The sequence below is a fragment of the Arachis duranensis genome, chromosome 5 (genome assembly GCF_000817695.3).
Source record: "Arachis duranensis cultivar V14167 chromosome 5, aradu.V14167.gnm2.J7QH, whole genome shotgun sequence".
NCBI classification, from domain to species: Eukaryota; Viridiplantae; Streptophyta; class Magnoliopsida; order Fabales; family Fabaceae; genus Arachis; species Arachis duranensis.
In genome coordinates this window covers 3135457-3153919 of record NC_029776.3, presented here as the reverse complement: position 1 = coordinate 3153919, position 18463 = coordinate 3135457, and the positions used below count along the sequence as shown (strand labels likewise).

General features: G+C 33.4%; 1 protein-coding gene across 1 annotated transcript; it reads right to left on the bottom strand.

Annotated features, from left to right (window-relative positions):
- Positions 1 to 7896: 7896 nt before the first annotated feature.
- Positions 7897 to 8986, bottom strand: LOC107487288 (uncharacterized). Its single transcript, XM_016107907.1, has 2 exons — positions 8836 to 8986; positions 7897 to 8558 (listed from the first exon to the last, which is right to left on the bottom strand). The coding sequence occupies exons 1-2, from the start codon at positions 8984 to 8986 to the stop codon at positions 7897 to 7899; spliced, it is 813 nt and encodes a 270-aa protein (XP_015963393.1).
- Between the last annotated feature and the right edge of the window lie 9477 nt (positions 8987 to 18463).

The window sequence follows — 18463 nt, the reverse complement described above, 5'->3', positions numbered from 1 at the left end:
CTCTCTAACGATCTTTTAGAGTAATTTGTTTTAAATTGATTAACTAATTAATTTCAAGTGAATATTCATACATATCTATATATCGTTGAGAATTAAACAGCATATATTAAAGATTATAAAAATAAATAAAAAATAATTAAGGATATATTTTTTTCCTTACAAAAAGATTTGGTTCTTCCTTTTAAATATAAAAAAATTTGGCCCTTCTTAATAATTTTGGTATTAAATATCCTTTTTAACAATTAAATCTTCCTAACGGTCTTTTAGAATAATTTTCCCTAATAATAATAATGACAAAATTAACAATAAAGTTATTAGTTAAAATACAAATAAATAAAATAAAAATAACTAAATTTATTTATCATAAAAAACATACTTTTCTATTAAGAATGATTCAAATATTCAATAATATGTTTTTTAGATAAGGTAAAATTAAATTACGTATCATTTTTTTTCTCTTTCACTCTAAACCTTCTTTTATTCTTCTTTCTCTCACACTTACCCTAAACCGTTGCACTCCTTAATGCATAACCCTCTGCAATGTTTTACTCTAACATACTCTCATCGTAAGTGAAACTCTTATTTCTTCCTAGCCTGCGATTTGCATTTTAAAGGCCTACTTTAGCACTCTCTTCCAACACGTGTTGTCCATATCACTAGGGCGCCTGCCTTGGAAAGTTTCAAGATATTCAACATGGCTGGCCATGTCTATATGCAGAGGACATAGGACACGTTTCGAGACGTTGTTTTCTCTCCTTGCTAAATGTAACTTGCATTTTGCAGCTGCATGCTGATTTTTTTTTTATTCCACTCAAAATATTACCTGTATTTTGTAGGTGACTAAACATGACAGATTCACATATGTGAATAACATATCATACACCAATATACTAAATATTACCATTTTTTATCCATTATTAAATTAATTTCTAACAGTTTTTGTTTAAATAAATTTTTTTGATGAAATATAAGAAAAGAATTGATTTTGCCCTATTTGATTTTGATAAATTAGTTCAATTTAAAAAAATAACATATGAATATTGTTCTGTGCGTATGATGCCGAGGTATGGTAACTCCTTCTGCTAGTGACTGCATTTGGGCGGAAGAGTTATACGTCGGCTGGGTCGGAACACCGCAGCGGGAGCACCTGCAAAAAGCACTCCAACGCTCGAGTAAGAATATGATTTAAGAAAAATAATAATAATGAAATCAGAATGAGTTCTGTGACCTGTCTTACTCCGATGTTGCTTGTATGTTTATATAGGCGTTTTAGGTTGTTTTGTTGGAGCTTGTTTCAGGATTCTCCGTTTTTGCCGAAGTTATCCTTAGTGATAATGTTTGACTCGTTAGTTGTGTTTCCGAGCTTGCATAGCTCGTACGGATTCGGTAGGTTGTTATCTGATTCTGTTATTTGCCGAAATATTTGTTTGTTATGATTGCCAAGGTATACGTTACGTATCATAGCCCCCAAGCTTGCTTTGTTGTTTGTAAGTAAACAAAGGTGAGCTTTTGACTCCTCCGTGTACCTCGGCCGTGATTATGTCCTCAGAGACGTTCCTGTCTCCCGAGCTTGCCTTGGTTTTCTTGGGAAAGAGGAATTCACGCATTTAATTAGCGCTTCGTTTTCTTTGCTGGATGAAATGATTGATGTGACAACGTGGCTCAACTTTCGGTGACATCCTGGCCATTGGATGTTGTTGTAATAAATAAACAGTCAGGATTGGAACGGTTATCTAATGGTGAAAAACCGTTTCACTTCCCCAAGGTTTTTATTACCTAGTTTGTCCTAGGTGAGCCCCCATTTTTACTTTGTTGGGTTGATTTTATACTTTGCGTTTTCTGTGTTCAGAGAAAATGAGTGAAAAATGTAGGTTTTGAAGTATTCTGGTCTCTTCCTTTCTCCTCTGTTTTTTTTCCTTTGTTGTCTTCAAAGTTATGGAAAAAGTCAAGGTTGTTGTTGCAGAAGATGATCCTTGTAGCTGCGTCAGTGAGCAGGTAAAATGTTGTGTTTCACAGTTTAGTGATGTGGAGTCGGTAAAGGCTTTGGGGTCTGATGTGTGAGTTAGGGAAGGTCATGGTATAAGGATAGAAATTTTGCCTTGTGGGGAGAATGACCGTGTATGTGAAAAGATTGATGGGTGGTCCTATTTTTACCTTTACTCTTGTTTGTTCACTGAACTTGGTGTTCGGCTCCCCTTTACTGACTTCGAGTGTGGGGTTTTGTTTTGGCTGAATTGCGCTCCGTCTAAGTTACACCCCAATTCACGGGGTTTTGTTCGAGCTTCTGAGAATTTGATGGATATCTTGGAGTATCCTGCATCCCTTAGGGTTTTCTTTTCCTTGTTTCAGACCAAGGGTGTTAGGCGCGGTTTATGGGTAAACTTTAGTAGTCATCCCCGTCATTCTATTTTTTCTTTGTATAAGTCTTCGTACAAGGACTTTAAGACTATGTTTGTAAAGGTTAGAAGTGTTGAGGAGGAGTTTCCCTTTTATTTGAATGAATTCTTAGAAGAAAGGTTTCCTGTTTCTTGGTCACCCGAGCCTGTCCAGATACTTGATGTAGATGAGAGGGTGTCCGATGATAATATTGTTTTAGAGTTTTTGTTAGAGATGTTGGAGTTAACAGGTCTGACATCTGTTGCGGAGTTGTTAAAGTGGGATTCGGATAAAGAAGCCGTGTTGGGTTATTTAGATAACTTATTTTGGAAATGACTTCTGATGCAATGGTATGGTTTTTCATAATATTTGTTTTTCTTGTTATGCTTTTGCAGCTGAGAAGGCTCCGACCATTACTACGGTTGGGCTGAAATCCTTCTTCAGCCAAAGGAAGAAAAATGAGAAGGAAGGGTCGACGACTAATGTAAAAAAGGATGGCGCTAATGTTGCTATGCAGTCCGAGGTTAACCTTTGTCAGAGAAGGAAAAGGATGAGGAAGGATGTTGAGTTAGTTGAGAGTAAGGAGGGGGATTCTCCTATTATGCCGCTTGTTGAATCTGCTTATCAGTCGCAGAAGAGGCTTCTATCGTGAGGATGACAATATGAGGTCTCTGTGGTCGAGATTCTTTCCTTTTGCGACCCTTGCTGATGAGCTGTGTCGCTTTCTTGAGGACTCGAAGATGATTGATGAGGTTGGCCGAGCTGGAATCAGCCGTTTCCTCCAGGTATTCTTATTCTTTTATGTTCGTTTGCCTTAATTCCTTTTGGCCGCACTGATTGTTGTCTTCTATCGCAGGTAGTTGGCGCTCGGATAGTTGCCATTGGGAGAGCTCAGGAGCTTGCTGTTGAGTCGGAGGTGAAAGAATCTGTTAGTGTTGCTAAGCTGTCTTCTGTTGTTCAGGAGAAGGAGAAAACAATCATTGAGCTTTCCTCATCTCTGAAACAAAAAGAGACCGAGCTTATTGAGGAAAAGCGGCTTCAGTCGTCGGTTGCCGAGGAATCTAAGGTTTTGAAGTCTCAGAATGGCCAGCTAACAGCTCGAGTGAAGGAGTTAGAAAATGAAGTTTATGAGGCATTTGCCTAGGGTTTAAGCGGCTGCCTCTCAGGTTCGAGTTTTGTTTCTCGAGGTTAATGTTAGTAAGCTCGATGCTACAAAGATTGTTGTTAATAGGGAGTTGATCGATGATAAGGCTGATAAGCAAAGTGATAGCTCGAGTATTGGGGATAAGATAGAAGGAAAATTGTTAATTTGTCGTTTTGGTTTGTAAGTTTGATGTTTTTTGTTGGGCTTTGCCTATGCTTTTGGCATTTTGTTTGTTTTGACCTTTTCCCGAGTTTAAAGCTCGGTTTTGTTTATTATGACTTGTGCTGAGTATGAAGCTCAGTTTTGACTTTTGATTATATATATATATTTTCAATTGCTAATGATGTTACCATAGTGCTATGTTTGTTTTCTGCGCCAAAAATTGATTGAAATATTTATGTTGTTTGCATAATAGAATATGGAGTCCGGCCTCATTAAAATCCTTTGAGTAAAACCCTGCTATTAAGGGATAAAACCTCAAATGAGAAAAAGAGTACCTTCATCCGCTTTAATACATCATGATTGGTATTTCCTCAAAGAAGATACATTCCAGTTTCCTGGTATTAGATCTCCTAGAAGTGTTTCTAGTTGGTATGCTCCCTTGCCGAGAAGTCTTTTGATTCGGAATGGGCCCTCCCAATTCGCTGCTAACTTCCCATGAGTTTAAGGCTTTCTTGCTTCTTCTGTCTTTCTGAGGACAAGTTCTCCATGTTCGAATGCTTGGGGGATCACTTTTTTGTTGTGTCGTCTTTGTATGAGTTGTTTCATTGCTTTTTGCTTTATTGCTGCCATTTCTCTTTCTTCGTCAATGAGATCTAGGTTAGTTGATCTTGCATCGTTATTTCTACTTTGATCATATAACTTGATTCTTAGAGTTGGCGTTCTGATCTCTACTGGTATAAGAGCTTCTGCTCTGTATACCAGCTTGAAAGGGGTTTCCCCTGTTGCTGACTGGATTGTGGTGTTGTAGCTCCATAGGATTTTGGGAATAAGGTCGATCGTTGGCCCATTTGCCTTTGACATCATCTAACTTCTTCTTTAAGGCCTGCAAAATAACTCAGTTAGCTGATTCCACCTACCCATTTGTTTGTGGATGTTCGACCGAACTAAAATGATGTTTTATGTTAAAGTTTTGTAAGAAAGTGGCGAGGTTATGATATGTGAATTGTCTTTCATTGTCAGAGATTATCTCTCTTGGTATGCCATAGCGGCATATAATGTTTTTCCAAAGGAAAGACCTCACCTTTTCGGCTGTTATTCGTGCAAGGGGTTGTGCTTCAATCCATTTTGAAAAGTAGTCTATTGACACCAAAAGAAACTTTACCTGCCCTTGCACTTTTGGAAAGGGGCCGAAGATATCTAGTCCCCATCTATCAAAAGGCCAGCTTACCTCTAGAGTATGCAATTTCTCGACTGGTGTTGTTGAGATCGTGGCGTGCTTTTGGCAATTGTCGCATGTCTTGACTTTGGCTATGCAATCTTTTTTTCATTGTTGGCCAATAATACCCTGTTCTTAGTATCTTGGCGGATAATGCTCGGCCTTCGATATGGTTTCCACACACTCCTTCGTGTGTTTTTGCCATTACTATTTCGGCGTCGTGTTTGCTGATGCACTTTAGGAGTGGTTGTGAGAATCCTCGCTTGTATAGGTTGTCTCCAACCACTGTGGAGAAGCTTGCTCTTCTTCGAAAGAGTTGAGGGTTCTGTTCCTCCCTCGGGATAATTTATGCGTTGATATATTCAAGGAAGGGTGTCCTCCAGTCTCTTACCTGTGTAATACTTGATACATAATTTAGCTCAAAGCTCGGCTTTTCAAGTGTTAGTTGTGAGAGTGTTAGTGTGTGCAATGTTGGCCTTGTTGTAGCTAGTTTAGATAGCACGTCGGCCCTTGTGTTTTGTTCTCTGTTTATATGTATGATTTCAAACTTATGAAATTTTGAAATAAGATCTTTTGTTATGAGCCAATATTTCTCTAACAAAGGATCTTTTACCTGGAAATCACCTTTGATTTATTGTACAACTAGGAGTGAATCGCAGTATACAGTGAGCTGAGATATTCTTAAGGCCTGGGCGAGCTTTAGTCCGGCCAGTAGGGCTAAGTATTCTGCCTGGTTGTTGCTTGCTGTGAAGGAGAATTGTAGCGATTGTTTGGCTATGACTATTTCCCTTCTTTTAGTGTTACCCCTGCTCCACTTCCTTTTCTGTTTGATGCGCCATCTATGTATAGTTTCCAACTTTGCTCTTTTTGGTTGTCTTCGGTTGTCATCTCAGAGATGAAGTCGGCTAGTATTTGTAATTTGGGAGTTTTTCTTGGCTGATACTGTATGTCGAATTTGGAAAGCTCGACGGACCATTTTATCAGACGTCCAGCTAGCTCGGGTTTTGTCAGGATTTGTCTTAGCGGTTGGTCTGTTCTCACCACTATTGTGTGGCTTTGGAAGTATTGTCTCAGCCTTCTTGTGGTGGCAACTAGTGCTAGTGCGAGTTGTTCTATCTTTAAGTATCTAGTTTCTGCTTGTTGTAGTATTCTACTAACGAAGTACACCGGTCTTTGTGTTTTACCTATTTCAGAGACCAGCACCGAGATTATGGCAAAGTTAGAAATTGATATGTATAAAAATAATGGTTTACCAAGCTTTGGTTTTTGGAGAATTGGGGGGGATGACAATATTTGCCTAAGCTCGGTGAAGGACCGCTCACAATCTTCTGTCCATTTGAATTTCTTGTCTTTGGAAATTGTCTGAAAGAAGTGGTATGATCGGTTTGCTACTGCAGGTAGGAATCGTGACAGTGCGGCTACCCTTCTTGCTAGTTGTTGTACTTCCTTTACCATTTTTGGGCTAGTCATTTTGAGGATAGCTTCACATTTCTTTGGGTTTGCTTCAATTCCCCGTGATGTCAGCATGAATCCGAGGAACTTTCCTCCCTGGACTCCAAATGCGCATTTTTTTGGGTTAAGCCTCATGTTATATGCTCGGATTTGTTTGAAGATCTCTTCTAGGTCGTCATAGTGTGAGCCTTGTGTTGAGATTTTTGCTACCATATCGTCTACATAAATCTCCATGTTTCGACCTATTTGTTGGTGGAAGACTTTGTCCATCAATCGCTGATATGTTGCTCCTGCATTCTTTAAGCCAAATGGCATTACCTTATAACAAAAATTTCCATGTTCTGTTATAAAAGCCGTTTTGCTTTGGTCTTTTGGATGCATGAGGATCTGGTTATAACCAGAGTATGTATCCATGAAGCTTAGGCTTTTAAACCCAGAAGCATTATCTACCGGTTTATCAATACAAGGTAAAAGACAAGCATCTTTTGGACAAGCCTTATTGAGATTTGTAAAGTTGACGCACATGCACCATTTACCTAAGTTTTTCTTTATCATTACTACATTTGAGAGCCATGCGGTAAAGCGGATTTCTTTGATGAAGCCGGCATTGAGGAGCTTCTTTGTTTCTTCGATAAAATTTTTTGATGAAATATAAGAAAAGAATTGATTTTGCCCTATTTGATTTTGATAAATTAGTTCAACTTTAAAAAAATTAACATATGAATACTGTTCCGTGCGTATGATGTTGAGGTATGGTAACTCCTTCTGCTAGTGACTGCGTTTGGGCGGAAGAGTTATACGTCGGCTGGGTCGGAACACCGCGGCGAGAGCACCTGCAAAAAGTACTCCAATGCTCAAGTAAGAATATAATTTAAGAGAAATAACAATAATGAAATCAGAATGAGTTCTGTGACCTGTCTTGCTCCGATGTTGCTTGTATGTTTATATAGGCGTTTTAGGTTATTTTGTTGGAGCTTGTTTCGGGATTCCCCGTTTTTGCCGAAGTTATCCTTAGTGATAATGTTTGACTCGTTAGTTGCATTTCTGAGCTTTGCATAGCTCGTACGGATTCGGTGGGTTGTTATTTGATTCTGTTATTTGACAAAATATTTGTTTGTTATGATTGCTGAGGTATACATTACGTATCATAGCCCCCAAGCTTGCTTTGTTGTTTGTAATAAAACAAAGGCGAGCTTTTGACTCCTCCGTGTACCTCGGCCGTCATTATGTCCTCGGAGATGTTCCTATCCCCCGAGCTTGCCTTGGTTTTCTTAGGAAAGAAGAATTCGCGCATTTAATTAGCAATTCAGATTGATTGAATGTTATCTCTAGCTCTTCCGTGTTTTGCTTTGTCGTAGGTGTTGTTCCTTCGATTGCTAGCATTGCTTGGTAGCTTCGTTTTCGGGCCGAGCATGATTCTCCTCCTCCTGCATATCCTCCCGATATGCAGTTTATGATTCCTCTTGGCGGGTATGGGTTTGTCCATTTTCCTTTGTTTTTTTTCTGTTGATCGTTCGTCTTGATCTTTTCTGGCTTCTCTATTTTTTCACCCCTCGACGTATTTGTCTAGGAGTCCTTGCTGAGCTAACATTTCTATCAAGTCTTTGGCTATTACGCATTCGTCCGCTGTGTGCCCATACTTTTGGTGGAAAGCACAATGTTTACTCCTGTCCACGAATCGCTGATCTTGATAGCTTCCTACCCGAGCAGAAGGTTTCACTATTTTGGCGTTGAAGATCTCTTTGATTATGTCCTCCCTTTTAGTGTTGAATTTGGTGTAGGTATCGAACTTTGGTGTGAGCTTGAAGGGTTTCTTTTGTTCTTTATTATTTGACGATTTGAAGGTCTTCTCCTCTTCTCTTCTGATTGGTTGCTTGTCCGCCTTTTGGGCCTCGCGGAGTTTTTCGATCTCCATTTGGCCCGCGACTCTTTCTTGGAATTCTTCTAGCGACTTTGGTTTTGCTATTGCGATTGTTTCTCGGAACCTACCAGGTCGGAGACCGGTCTTTAGTGCGTGTAAGTGCACTGCGGGGTCTAAGTCTGGGATCTCCATGGTTGCTTCGGCAAACCGAGTCATGTAGTCTTTTAGACTTTCATGTTGTCCTTGCCTAATTGTGCTGAGGTAATCTGATCCATGTACGTATATCCTTGATGCGGCAAAGTAATTAATGAAAGACCTCGCCAGCTCCTCGAAGGAGGAGATTGTACCTGCAGATAATTTAGAAAACCATAGTAAAGCAGCTCCATCTAGATTAGTGGAAAAAGCTCGGCAAAGTATGGGCTCATTATTAGCGCTGTTAAAAAACACCATAGATTGAAATTTTTTAATGTGGGCCCGGGGGTCACTAATCCCTCTTGTATGGCTCGAGGGATGTGGGTAACACAAAGTTCTTTGGCATTTGGAAATTGGTGATCTCTTCAGAGAAAGGGTTATCTAACGTCAGCTTCTCCTTTCGTGGGGTGACGCTTAGAGGGCCTGTGTTACCCAAGGCCGAGCTTTTGGAGTTTCCTTTCTCGTTCTTCCCGGCATTGTTATGGGTGGACAGCTCGACTATCCTTCGAACTTCTACCTGGAGCTCAGCAATCTGGGCTAGAAGCTTGGCTTGTGTAGGTTGATGAACCCCATTATTCGCCATGCTGGGAGATTCGAGATCCTGTAAAAGAAAAGAGTACAGATCTGGGTAGAGAAAACAGTGGGGTTATATTAGTTCAGGGCCCCACGGTGGGCGCCAAATGTTCCGTGCGTATGATGCCGGGGTATGGTAACTCCTTCTACTAGTGATTACGTTTAGACAGAAGAGTTATACGTCGGCTGGATCGGAACATCGCGGCGGGAGCACCTGCAAAAAGCAATCTAACGCTCAAGTAAGAATATGATTTAAGAGAAATAATAATAATGAAATCAAAATGAGTTCTGTGACCTGTCTTGCTCCGATGTTGCTTGTATGTTTATATAGGCATTTTAGGTTGTTTTGTTGGAGCTTGTTTCGAGATTCTCCGTTTTTGCCGAAATTATCCTTAGTGATAACGTTTGACTCGTTAGTTGTGTTTCCAAACTTTGCATAGCTCGTCCGGATTTGGTGGGTTGTTATTTAATTCTGTTATTTGCCGAAATATTCGTTTGTTATGATTGCCGAGATATACGTTACGTATCAAATGCAAAAATAATATATCGTATTTAAACAAAGTCTATCTGACTCATATAATTTCTACTCGGCTACTCTACTAAAAATATTTTTTATTATTGAATAAAATTCTTAATAATTTATATAAGTTAAAAAAATTAAATTTATAAAAAATTAAAATAAATTTAAATATTTTTGAAATAATTTTTTTAAAATATCCTTAATATCAATTGACTTCATAATTTATCAGTCATTCCTAAACTTTAAAAATGTATTAAAAAATATAATATATAATTTATTTGACTTATAACAAAATATATATAAAAGATAATAACAAAGAAATGAGAGGTTAGTCTTTCATAGAAAATAACTTAGTAATGATATTAAATTCATTAATTAAAAGATAATACTAGTGAAAGTCGTTGATTAACTTTATTATCGATATTAATTAGAAGATAATATTAGTATAGACTATTAAACGAAGAAAAACAATTAAAAAAATAAATTTAAAATTTTATAAAAATTATAATTTAAAAAAGACTTATATAACAATAGAATAATAAATAAGATGTCAATCTTTAGCTATGGTAAAATTTATGTTTTAACGTTTTATATATATTTTTTATATATATAAAATTGATTGATTTTTGAGATTATTGCAATCAACTAACCATCTTAAATTATTTTAATTTTCTAAAGATATATATTAAAACAAGTTACAAATGAAATTTAAGAGGCTAAATTAAATTGTTATTTGACTCTTGTCATTACATTTTTTTTTTCAAATGAGATTTCAATTTATTTTAATTTTTTATGTGGGGTTGCCATTAGTTTATACAAGAACTGAAACTTAAAAAACAACAAAACTAATAAATTGATTTTATAAGTCCGTACATGCCATTAAATATCGCCATATTTGTTTGGACGTGCAGCGCATATGATCATGATAATTATTTCTTATACTATTGTACTTTTTATTAATTATTTAATTTTATTTTTATAGTAGAATTATATTGAAATTAAATAATTTTTTTTGGATTTAAATAGGACACTTTAAATTTTAAGGATCAAAATAAAATTTTGCCTTATCCGACCCCGTCTTGCCGTCCTGTTACTCATATACTACCCGCCTCATCACTATCCGTGGATAGTAAATTACAGAACCTAAATCCGTCCTTGTGGGTACCCACTCCACCCTACAAAAATTAAATATTTTAATTTTTATCTATTCATATATAAATTAAGACAAAAATTTAAAATTCGTAGATAAATTAAAATATAAACATAAAATTCATATAATGTCATTAGCTAAAATAACTTGAAATTAAAAAAAATATTGTTAGATCACTACAAATTTAACACCATAATAAAGAAATTACAATATTAGATATAAAAGGATCTTCAACCCTTATTCTTGATCACTTTCAACATCTTCATCATCATTAAAAGTTTGCAAATCAAGATTTAAACTTGAAAATAAAAAAAATAACAATTAACAAATTAATTGGTACTATGTAAAAAATTAGGCAATTCACTGATATAAGCCAAGGAGGGGGGAAATTTACACCAGTCAGCCAAAACCAAAACTAGTTCATGAATCAACGAAGACACAATTCTATATAGTTCGAATTACTCTAATTCGAACTTCACTCTCAATGTAATTCGAATCACACTTATTTGAATTACAGACACACACACCCACTAATTCGAATCAACCTGATTCAAATTACACAGACACACTAATTCGAATTAGGCTGATTCGAATTACACACACGCGCAATCCAAAGTATAATTCAGGTTCAGTGCTATATTTGACTGCTGAGTTTGATTATTTGTGTTTGCTGAGTTTGATTATGCTCAAGTTCAGTGCTATATTTGACTATTGTGTTTGATTATACATGTTTACCAAGTTTGATTATATTCAGGTTAGGTGCTATATTTAATTCCTGAGTTTGATTATACGTGTTTGCTGAGTTCGATTATAGTCATCAAACACGTAGAATCAAACTCAGGAATTAAATATAGCACCTAACCTGAGTATAATCAAACTTGGTAAACATGTATAACCAAACTCAATTTATAATCAAACACAGTAGTCAAATATAGCACTGAACTTGAGCATAATCAAACTTAGCAAATAAATAATCAAACTCAGCAGTCAAATATAGCACTGAACCTGAATTATACTTTGGATTGCGTGTGTGTAATTCAAATTAGGTTGATTCGAATTAGTGGGTGTGTGCGTGTGTCTGTAATTCGAATCAGTGTGATTCGAATTACATTGAGAGTGAAGTTCGAATTAGGGTAATTCGAACGGTATAGAATTGTATCTTGGTTGATCCTTCTGGAGTTGAGACATTATCCGTTGCTTGTGGAGTTTCTGAAGTTGGATTAGCATTACTTTGAACTTTAATTTCATTATCATTAAGAGCAACACTGTTATTTTGTGTGTCTTCTCTAGCATTACTAGTCATGAAGTAATTTGAAAACACTTATATCAATAAAATTAAAATTAATAAAGGTATAAAATTAACATAAATCATATCATAAATGCATAAAAATCAGAATGCACAATTATAAAATCAGAATAAAATCAAAATTAAAAATACATAAAAATAATAACTCAAAACATAAATGCACAAAATAATAAATACATCTACTGATTTTTTAATATTTCTTTGTTCCTAATATAATAAGCTCACACATCAACCTCCTATTACTTCATGGCTTTTTCACGATCAAAATAATTAATTCCCATGTTACTATCTTTTTAAGAATTTTGATCCATTTTCTCTTTTATAACATCACATCATAGCTGCCCACTATTTGGTTCCATATCTTTTCTTGTCTCAACATTTCATTTCTTTTGTCCTCATTCTCACATACATACCTTCCATTTACTCCACAATTTAAATTTTGAATCAAAAAAATTTTCATATTATGAACATACACATCACCACTTGCGATGTCTTTTCATTAGTATCTTATCAATTATCACTTAATAAAACGACACCCAAATAGCTAGCTATGGATTTTAATTCCTTTTTCAGCTAAATATATGAAAAACAAAGAGAGAATTATTTCCTAAGGTTCTTCATAGTTCATACTGAAATGCACAATAATTATTTATTTATATTATATGCCCTCGATAATTATTTAGAAATGTAGATAAAAGTTAAAGTTGTTTATCAAAATGATGAACTATATAACGATATAGCTATATACAGGTTAGGATTAAGAAAGTTAATTAGGACATAAGAAGATATATAGAATAGAACAAAAAATTATTGTTCTGGTCTTTATTCTTAACAAAGAAAACAGAACAGTTTGTGATTCTCTCCATAATTAAAACACCATGAACATATTTCCTTTCATAAACCAAATCATTCTAATCTTAAAAGGTCCATTCAGTACTCAATGACAATTATAAAATCAGAATAAAATTAAAATCCAGAATGCATAAGAATGATAAAAAAGCCAAAACAACTTCTGCATATAACCAATCAACAAAGAAGCCAAAACAATTTCAATTTTTCAAATTTTATTCCAACTAAGTCTAAAAAATTGAACCAATAAACATATTGTTCTCTGAATCAAGCTGTTTCAACCCACCAAACTTAGTAACAAAATCAGAAAACTCCCCAAAAAATATGTTATCATCCAAATCAAGAAACTAAGACTCTTACAAGAAGAAGAGTTAAGCAATGGAGGTTCTGAAACATGCTCATAGAAGGAGTTTTCATGGACTCTAAGAGAAACAACTCTATCACATAATTTCCAAATTAAAGCAGAAATCTGCCCGGTCAAAAGATTCCATGCACTGAATTTTAAAGGATCGTTTTGAGCATCAAAATTAATTTTAGTTTTTGCTTAACTATTTTAACACAAAACTTAAATCACAAAAATTAACTTAAAAAGAAAAATTGAAGAAGCACAGAAGCAGTAAGTAGTGAGCAAGGAGTGTTTAATGCTTACCAGTTACCGGAGAGACGACAAGGGACGAAGAAGGGACGACAAAGACCAGAGACCACAGATCGGAGAGGCGAGTCGGCGAGGACAATGACGGCAAGAAGCGGGAGCGACGCTAACGTGGGGATCTGGTGAGGATCTGAGCCCTAATTCCTTGGGTTGGTGAGCAACGGCGACTGTGACAACGCCGACCGACTTACTGCGACGAAATGAACTGTGATGACGACTAACTGGTGGTCTGGTGTAGCTGAACCGAGACTATGGTCCTTTGAGAAGAGCTGAAGAAGTGATAAAGAGGGTTGAGAACTAAATGGGAGTGACGGTGAGAAGTGAAAACTAACCCTAATTTCTAAAATTATACTTGCACCAATTAATATTGATGGATACTACAGTGAAAATTTTATAATTATTTTCATGTGAAAATATTCTCTTTTAACTCTTGGATGATGGATTAGATGGCTAGATTTTGATATTTAAAAGTGTTGTTTTTGTTTAAAATGTGGCTAAATAAATAAATCACACTTTTAAACAAAACATCTTCATAAAAAAATATTTTTGCCATCTTCATTTGAGTAGTTGCCATTAATATTTTATCCCTTATTGATTGTGAGTTTTATCCATCTACGCTATAAATTATTCGTCTAAAATTTTATAAATTTTGAAAGGGTTAACCACAAAAAATGTCCTCTAATTATTTAACGCTGATAAAAATGCACCCAAATTTTACTATCGACAAAAATGCTTTCAAATCATTTAAAAATACAATAACAATATTTAACAGTAAATATATATTTTAAAAAATACTTTAGATATTGAATTTTGATGTAATTTTTTACAAGTATAATTATAAAAATAAGATATTATGCATAAAAATTGGTGATTTTTCGTTAAGTATATTTTTTTATAATTTTTTTTGTTAATAACTAATAATACTTTTAAAAAATCACAAAACAATATATACATAACAAAAAATCACCAAATTTTAAGAATAATAATATCTCATTTTTATAATCATGCTTGCAAAAAATCACATCAAAATTCAATCTCTAATGTATTTTTTGAGAAATACATATTTAATGTTAGTTTTTTTGCAAGATTATCTAACATTAAATATGTATTTCTCAAAAAATACATTAGAGATTGAATTTTGATATAATTTTTTGCAAGCATGATTGAAAAAAATAAGATATTATTATCCTTAAAATTTGATGATTTTTCGTTGAGTTTATATTTTTTTTGTAATTTTTTTGTTAACAACTAATACTTTTAAAAAATCACAAAAAAATATATACTTAAAAAAATTACCAAATTTTAAAAATAATAATATCTCATTTTTTTAATCATGCTTGTAAAAAATCATATCAAAATTTGATCTCTAATACATTTTTTGAAAAAATATATTTACTGTTGGGTATTGTTATTGTATTTTTAAATTATTTAAAGACATTTTTGTCGATAATAAAATTCGAATATATTTTTGTCAGCGTTTGAATGATTCGAAAGCGTTTTTTTGTGGTTAACCCATTTTGGAAACAATACGATATTTCATCCATTTATTCTTAATTAAAATAAAATAATATTCGGATGATATTTTTATATAAATTTTTATAAAATTTCACAACAATTTGGTTCGGTATTCTTTTTAAGGAAATACAACTAATTGAAGTCATTTAAAACTTTTATCATTTTACTATCTCCATAATGATCCTTTTAAATACCATGATATAAATAAAGGGTAAATATTGTTTTGGTTCCTAATATTGAGGGCCAGAATCGAAATCGTTCTCGAAGTAATTTTTTATTTAGAATCATCCTTAACGTTTTTTTCGTATTAAAATCGTCCTTTTAACCTTTTTTGACAAAAATACCCTCCACCTCTATCAATACCTTTTCTTCCACCACCACCCCCACTAGCACTTCCTCCACCACCAGCACCAACACTTCCTCACAGTGTTGGGTACTTCCTTTATGGAATTGCAGTACTTGCAAAAATTGATCCAGCTTGGGGAATGAAGTATAAGAAGAAGCAGATGAAGAAGACGAAGGAAGCAGAACCACCAGAGCAGCGGCGTGGTCGAATCGGCGGCGACGGCAGCGGTGTGGTCTCCCAAGGAACCACCGTCACTTTTTTTATTAAAATAGAGGTAGTTTAGGAATAATATAAAAAATTTTATTAAAAAGGATGATTTTAATACGAAAAAAATATTAAGGATGATTTTAAATAAAAAATTACATCGGGGACGGTTTCGATTCTGGCTATAGTTGTTAGAACCGAACCGGTGATTGAACCGGTCAGGTTACAGGGTCACTGGGTCACTGGTTCAACCGGTGAGTCACTGGTTGAACCGATAGAACCGATCGTACGTAAATAAAAAATAAAAAATAATAAAAAATTGAATAAAGTGACAATTAGGTCCTTAAAATTCTCGACTTCAGATTAATTAGCCCTTGAAAAAAAATAAAGTACCAATTTGGTCCTTTAAGATAGTAAATGATGAACACATTATGTCCCTCCATTAATTTATCATGTGAAATTTAGTGGTAATGCTTATATGTCCCTATAATTAGTCCTAAGTCGAAATCTTCGAAGATCTACTAACTCAATACTCTAAAAAATTTAAAATAAATATCTTTACTAACATTTTACTATGTAAATATAAATATTAAAATATTTTATACTTATTTTAATAATTCTATAAATTTTAAAGAATTACAAAAAATTGAGTATAAAACTAAAATTAAATTAAATAAATATAAAATAATTCAGTTGTGTATGTATATAATATATAGAATAATTAGCACATAGATTTACAAATGAAAGCACCAGCTTGGTGGCATTCCCTATTGAAGCCTAGCAAGGAGGCATGGGTCACTGGATCAACCGGTGAGTCGCTAATTCACCCGGTTGACCCGGTCATAATTAAATAAAATTATAAAAATAAAATTAAAAATTAAAACTTAAAATATATGTTTTAATAAATATATTAATAACAATCAAATATCAATTCCTAGATATAATTTATGATGCAAAAAAGATAATAAATTAATTATTAGTATAAAATATTTTTTAATTTAAAAGAACACAAGAGAGAAAAAATATAACACAATAAAACTTGGTATTAATGTGAATTCATGTTTAAAAAAAATAAAAAATGAAATTCATTTAAAATTAGTATATAATTATTTTTTGTTGTATATGTTAATGAAAAACGTGTTGGCAGAGTGGCATAAATGGGGACATTGCATGCAGTATGTCCACTGTTCAAACCCTTCAGTAATGTTTTTTACCAATTTTGGGACAGCGGAGGGCCGGTTTTCAACGGGTTTGACCATTATTGACCGAGTTAATTGCGTGTTCGGTCTGCAGCATCAACCAAATTGGCCAGATCACTGATTTATTAGTTTTTCGGTCGAACCGGTCGGTTCGGTTCGATTCTAATAACTATGATTCTGACTCTCAATATTAGGGACCAAAACAATACTTACACTTATAAATAACAATAGCAAATGAGGTTGTATAAAACAATACTTACCCCTATAAATAACAATAGCAAATGAGGTTGTATATGCTTGGGTTAATGTAGTAGGTGTGCGAACTTCATGGTTTTAGTATAACTTGAAAAGTTGACATGGTCTAAAAGTGTGGCGGCTGTTTATGTGGAAGGCATTATTAGCAGCTTGTGTTTATGAGGAAGATGCAATGGCCGAAAAAAAAAATATGGAAAAAGAATAGTAAATACAATTAATTTAATTTGAATTTTCCTACCACTTGTATAAAAGATAATAACAAAGAAATGAGAGGTTAGTCTTTCATAGAAAATAACTTAGTAATGATATTAAATTCATTAATTAAAAGATAATACTAATGAAAGTTGTTGATTAACTTTATTATCAATATTAATTAGAAGATAATATTAGTACATACTATTAAATGAAGAAAAACAATTAAAAAAATAATTTTAAAATTTTATAAAAATTATAATTTAAAAAAGACTTATATAACAATAGAATAATAAATAAAATGTCAATCTTTAGCTATGGTAAAATTTATGTTTTAACCTTTTATATATATAAAATTGATTGATTTTCGAGATTATTACAATCAACTAATCATCTTAAATTATTTTGGTTTTCCAAAGGTATATATTAAAACAAGTTACAAGTGAAATTTAAGAGGCTAAATTAAATTGTTATTTGTTTGGACGTGCAACGCATATGATAATGATAATTAGTCCTTTGTCAATTTGCCAATATAGTTTTAGTTTGGTTGTTTTTGTTTTTTCGGCCAATAGATTTAATTCTCTTTGATGTATTGTTTCTTGAATATTAATTTCGAATTTTATATTTTGTTTGTATTACATGTATATTATTTTTAAAATATTTAATTAATAATAATTACTTTTAATAATATTCTCTTCCACTAAATAAATTGAGGATATTTTAAGTTTGAAAGAGACACAAAAACTAAAAGACCAATACTGAAAGACAGAGAAATTGAAATAAATCTTGATATTGTATTTGGTATAAAGTGAAAGGCAGATACTGAAATAAGAATGAACTCTAATTTAATTTATACAAAGAGTAAAGTTAGAATTAATTAATTGAAATAGGGTATTTTAGATATAAAATGTTATTAAAGTTTCAATCTTTATTTTCAAAAAATTTAGTCTCCTGTGCCTTTATTTTTTGAAAGTACTAAAATACTAAAATTTTTGAGACAAAAACTGAAAATTTAATACTAGTTTTGGGACTAACAAACATAATATTAAGTCATAGTCTTCAAATTTTTGTCTCAATATCTTAAAACAAATGCTACCTAAATGTCTTAGTAACTAAATCTATTTAACTAGCTCAAATTCAGTTAAAATTACTTACATAATCTGTATGTGAATTACACATTTTTTTTGTACGTTTCTTTTTTTTATTCTTCTTTTATTACTGCTGTTGTAATATTATTTTATAAAAGTAGTTACACAAATCACTCCTTAAAAATTTTAAAATGAATCACTTTAGTTTTTC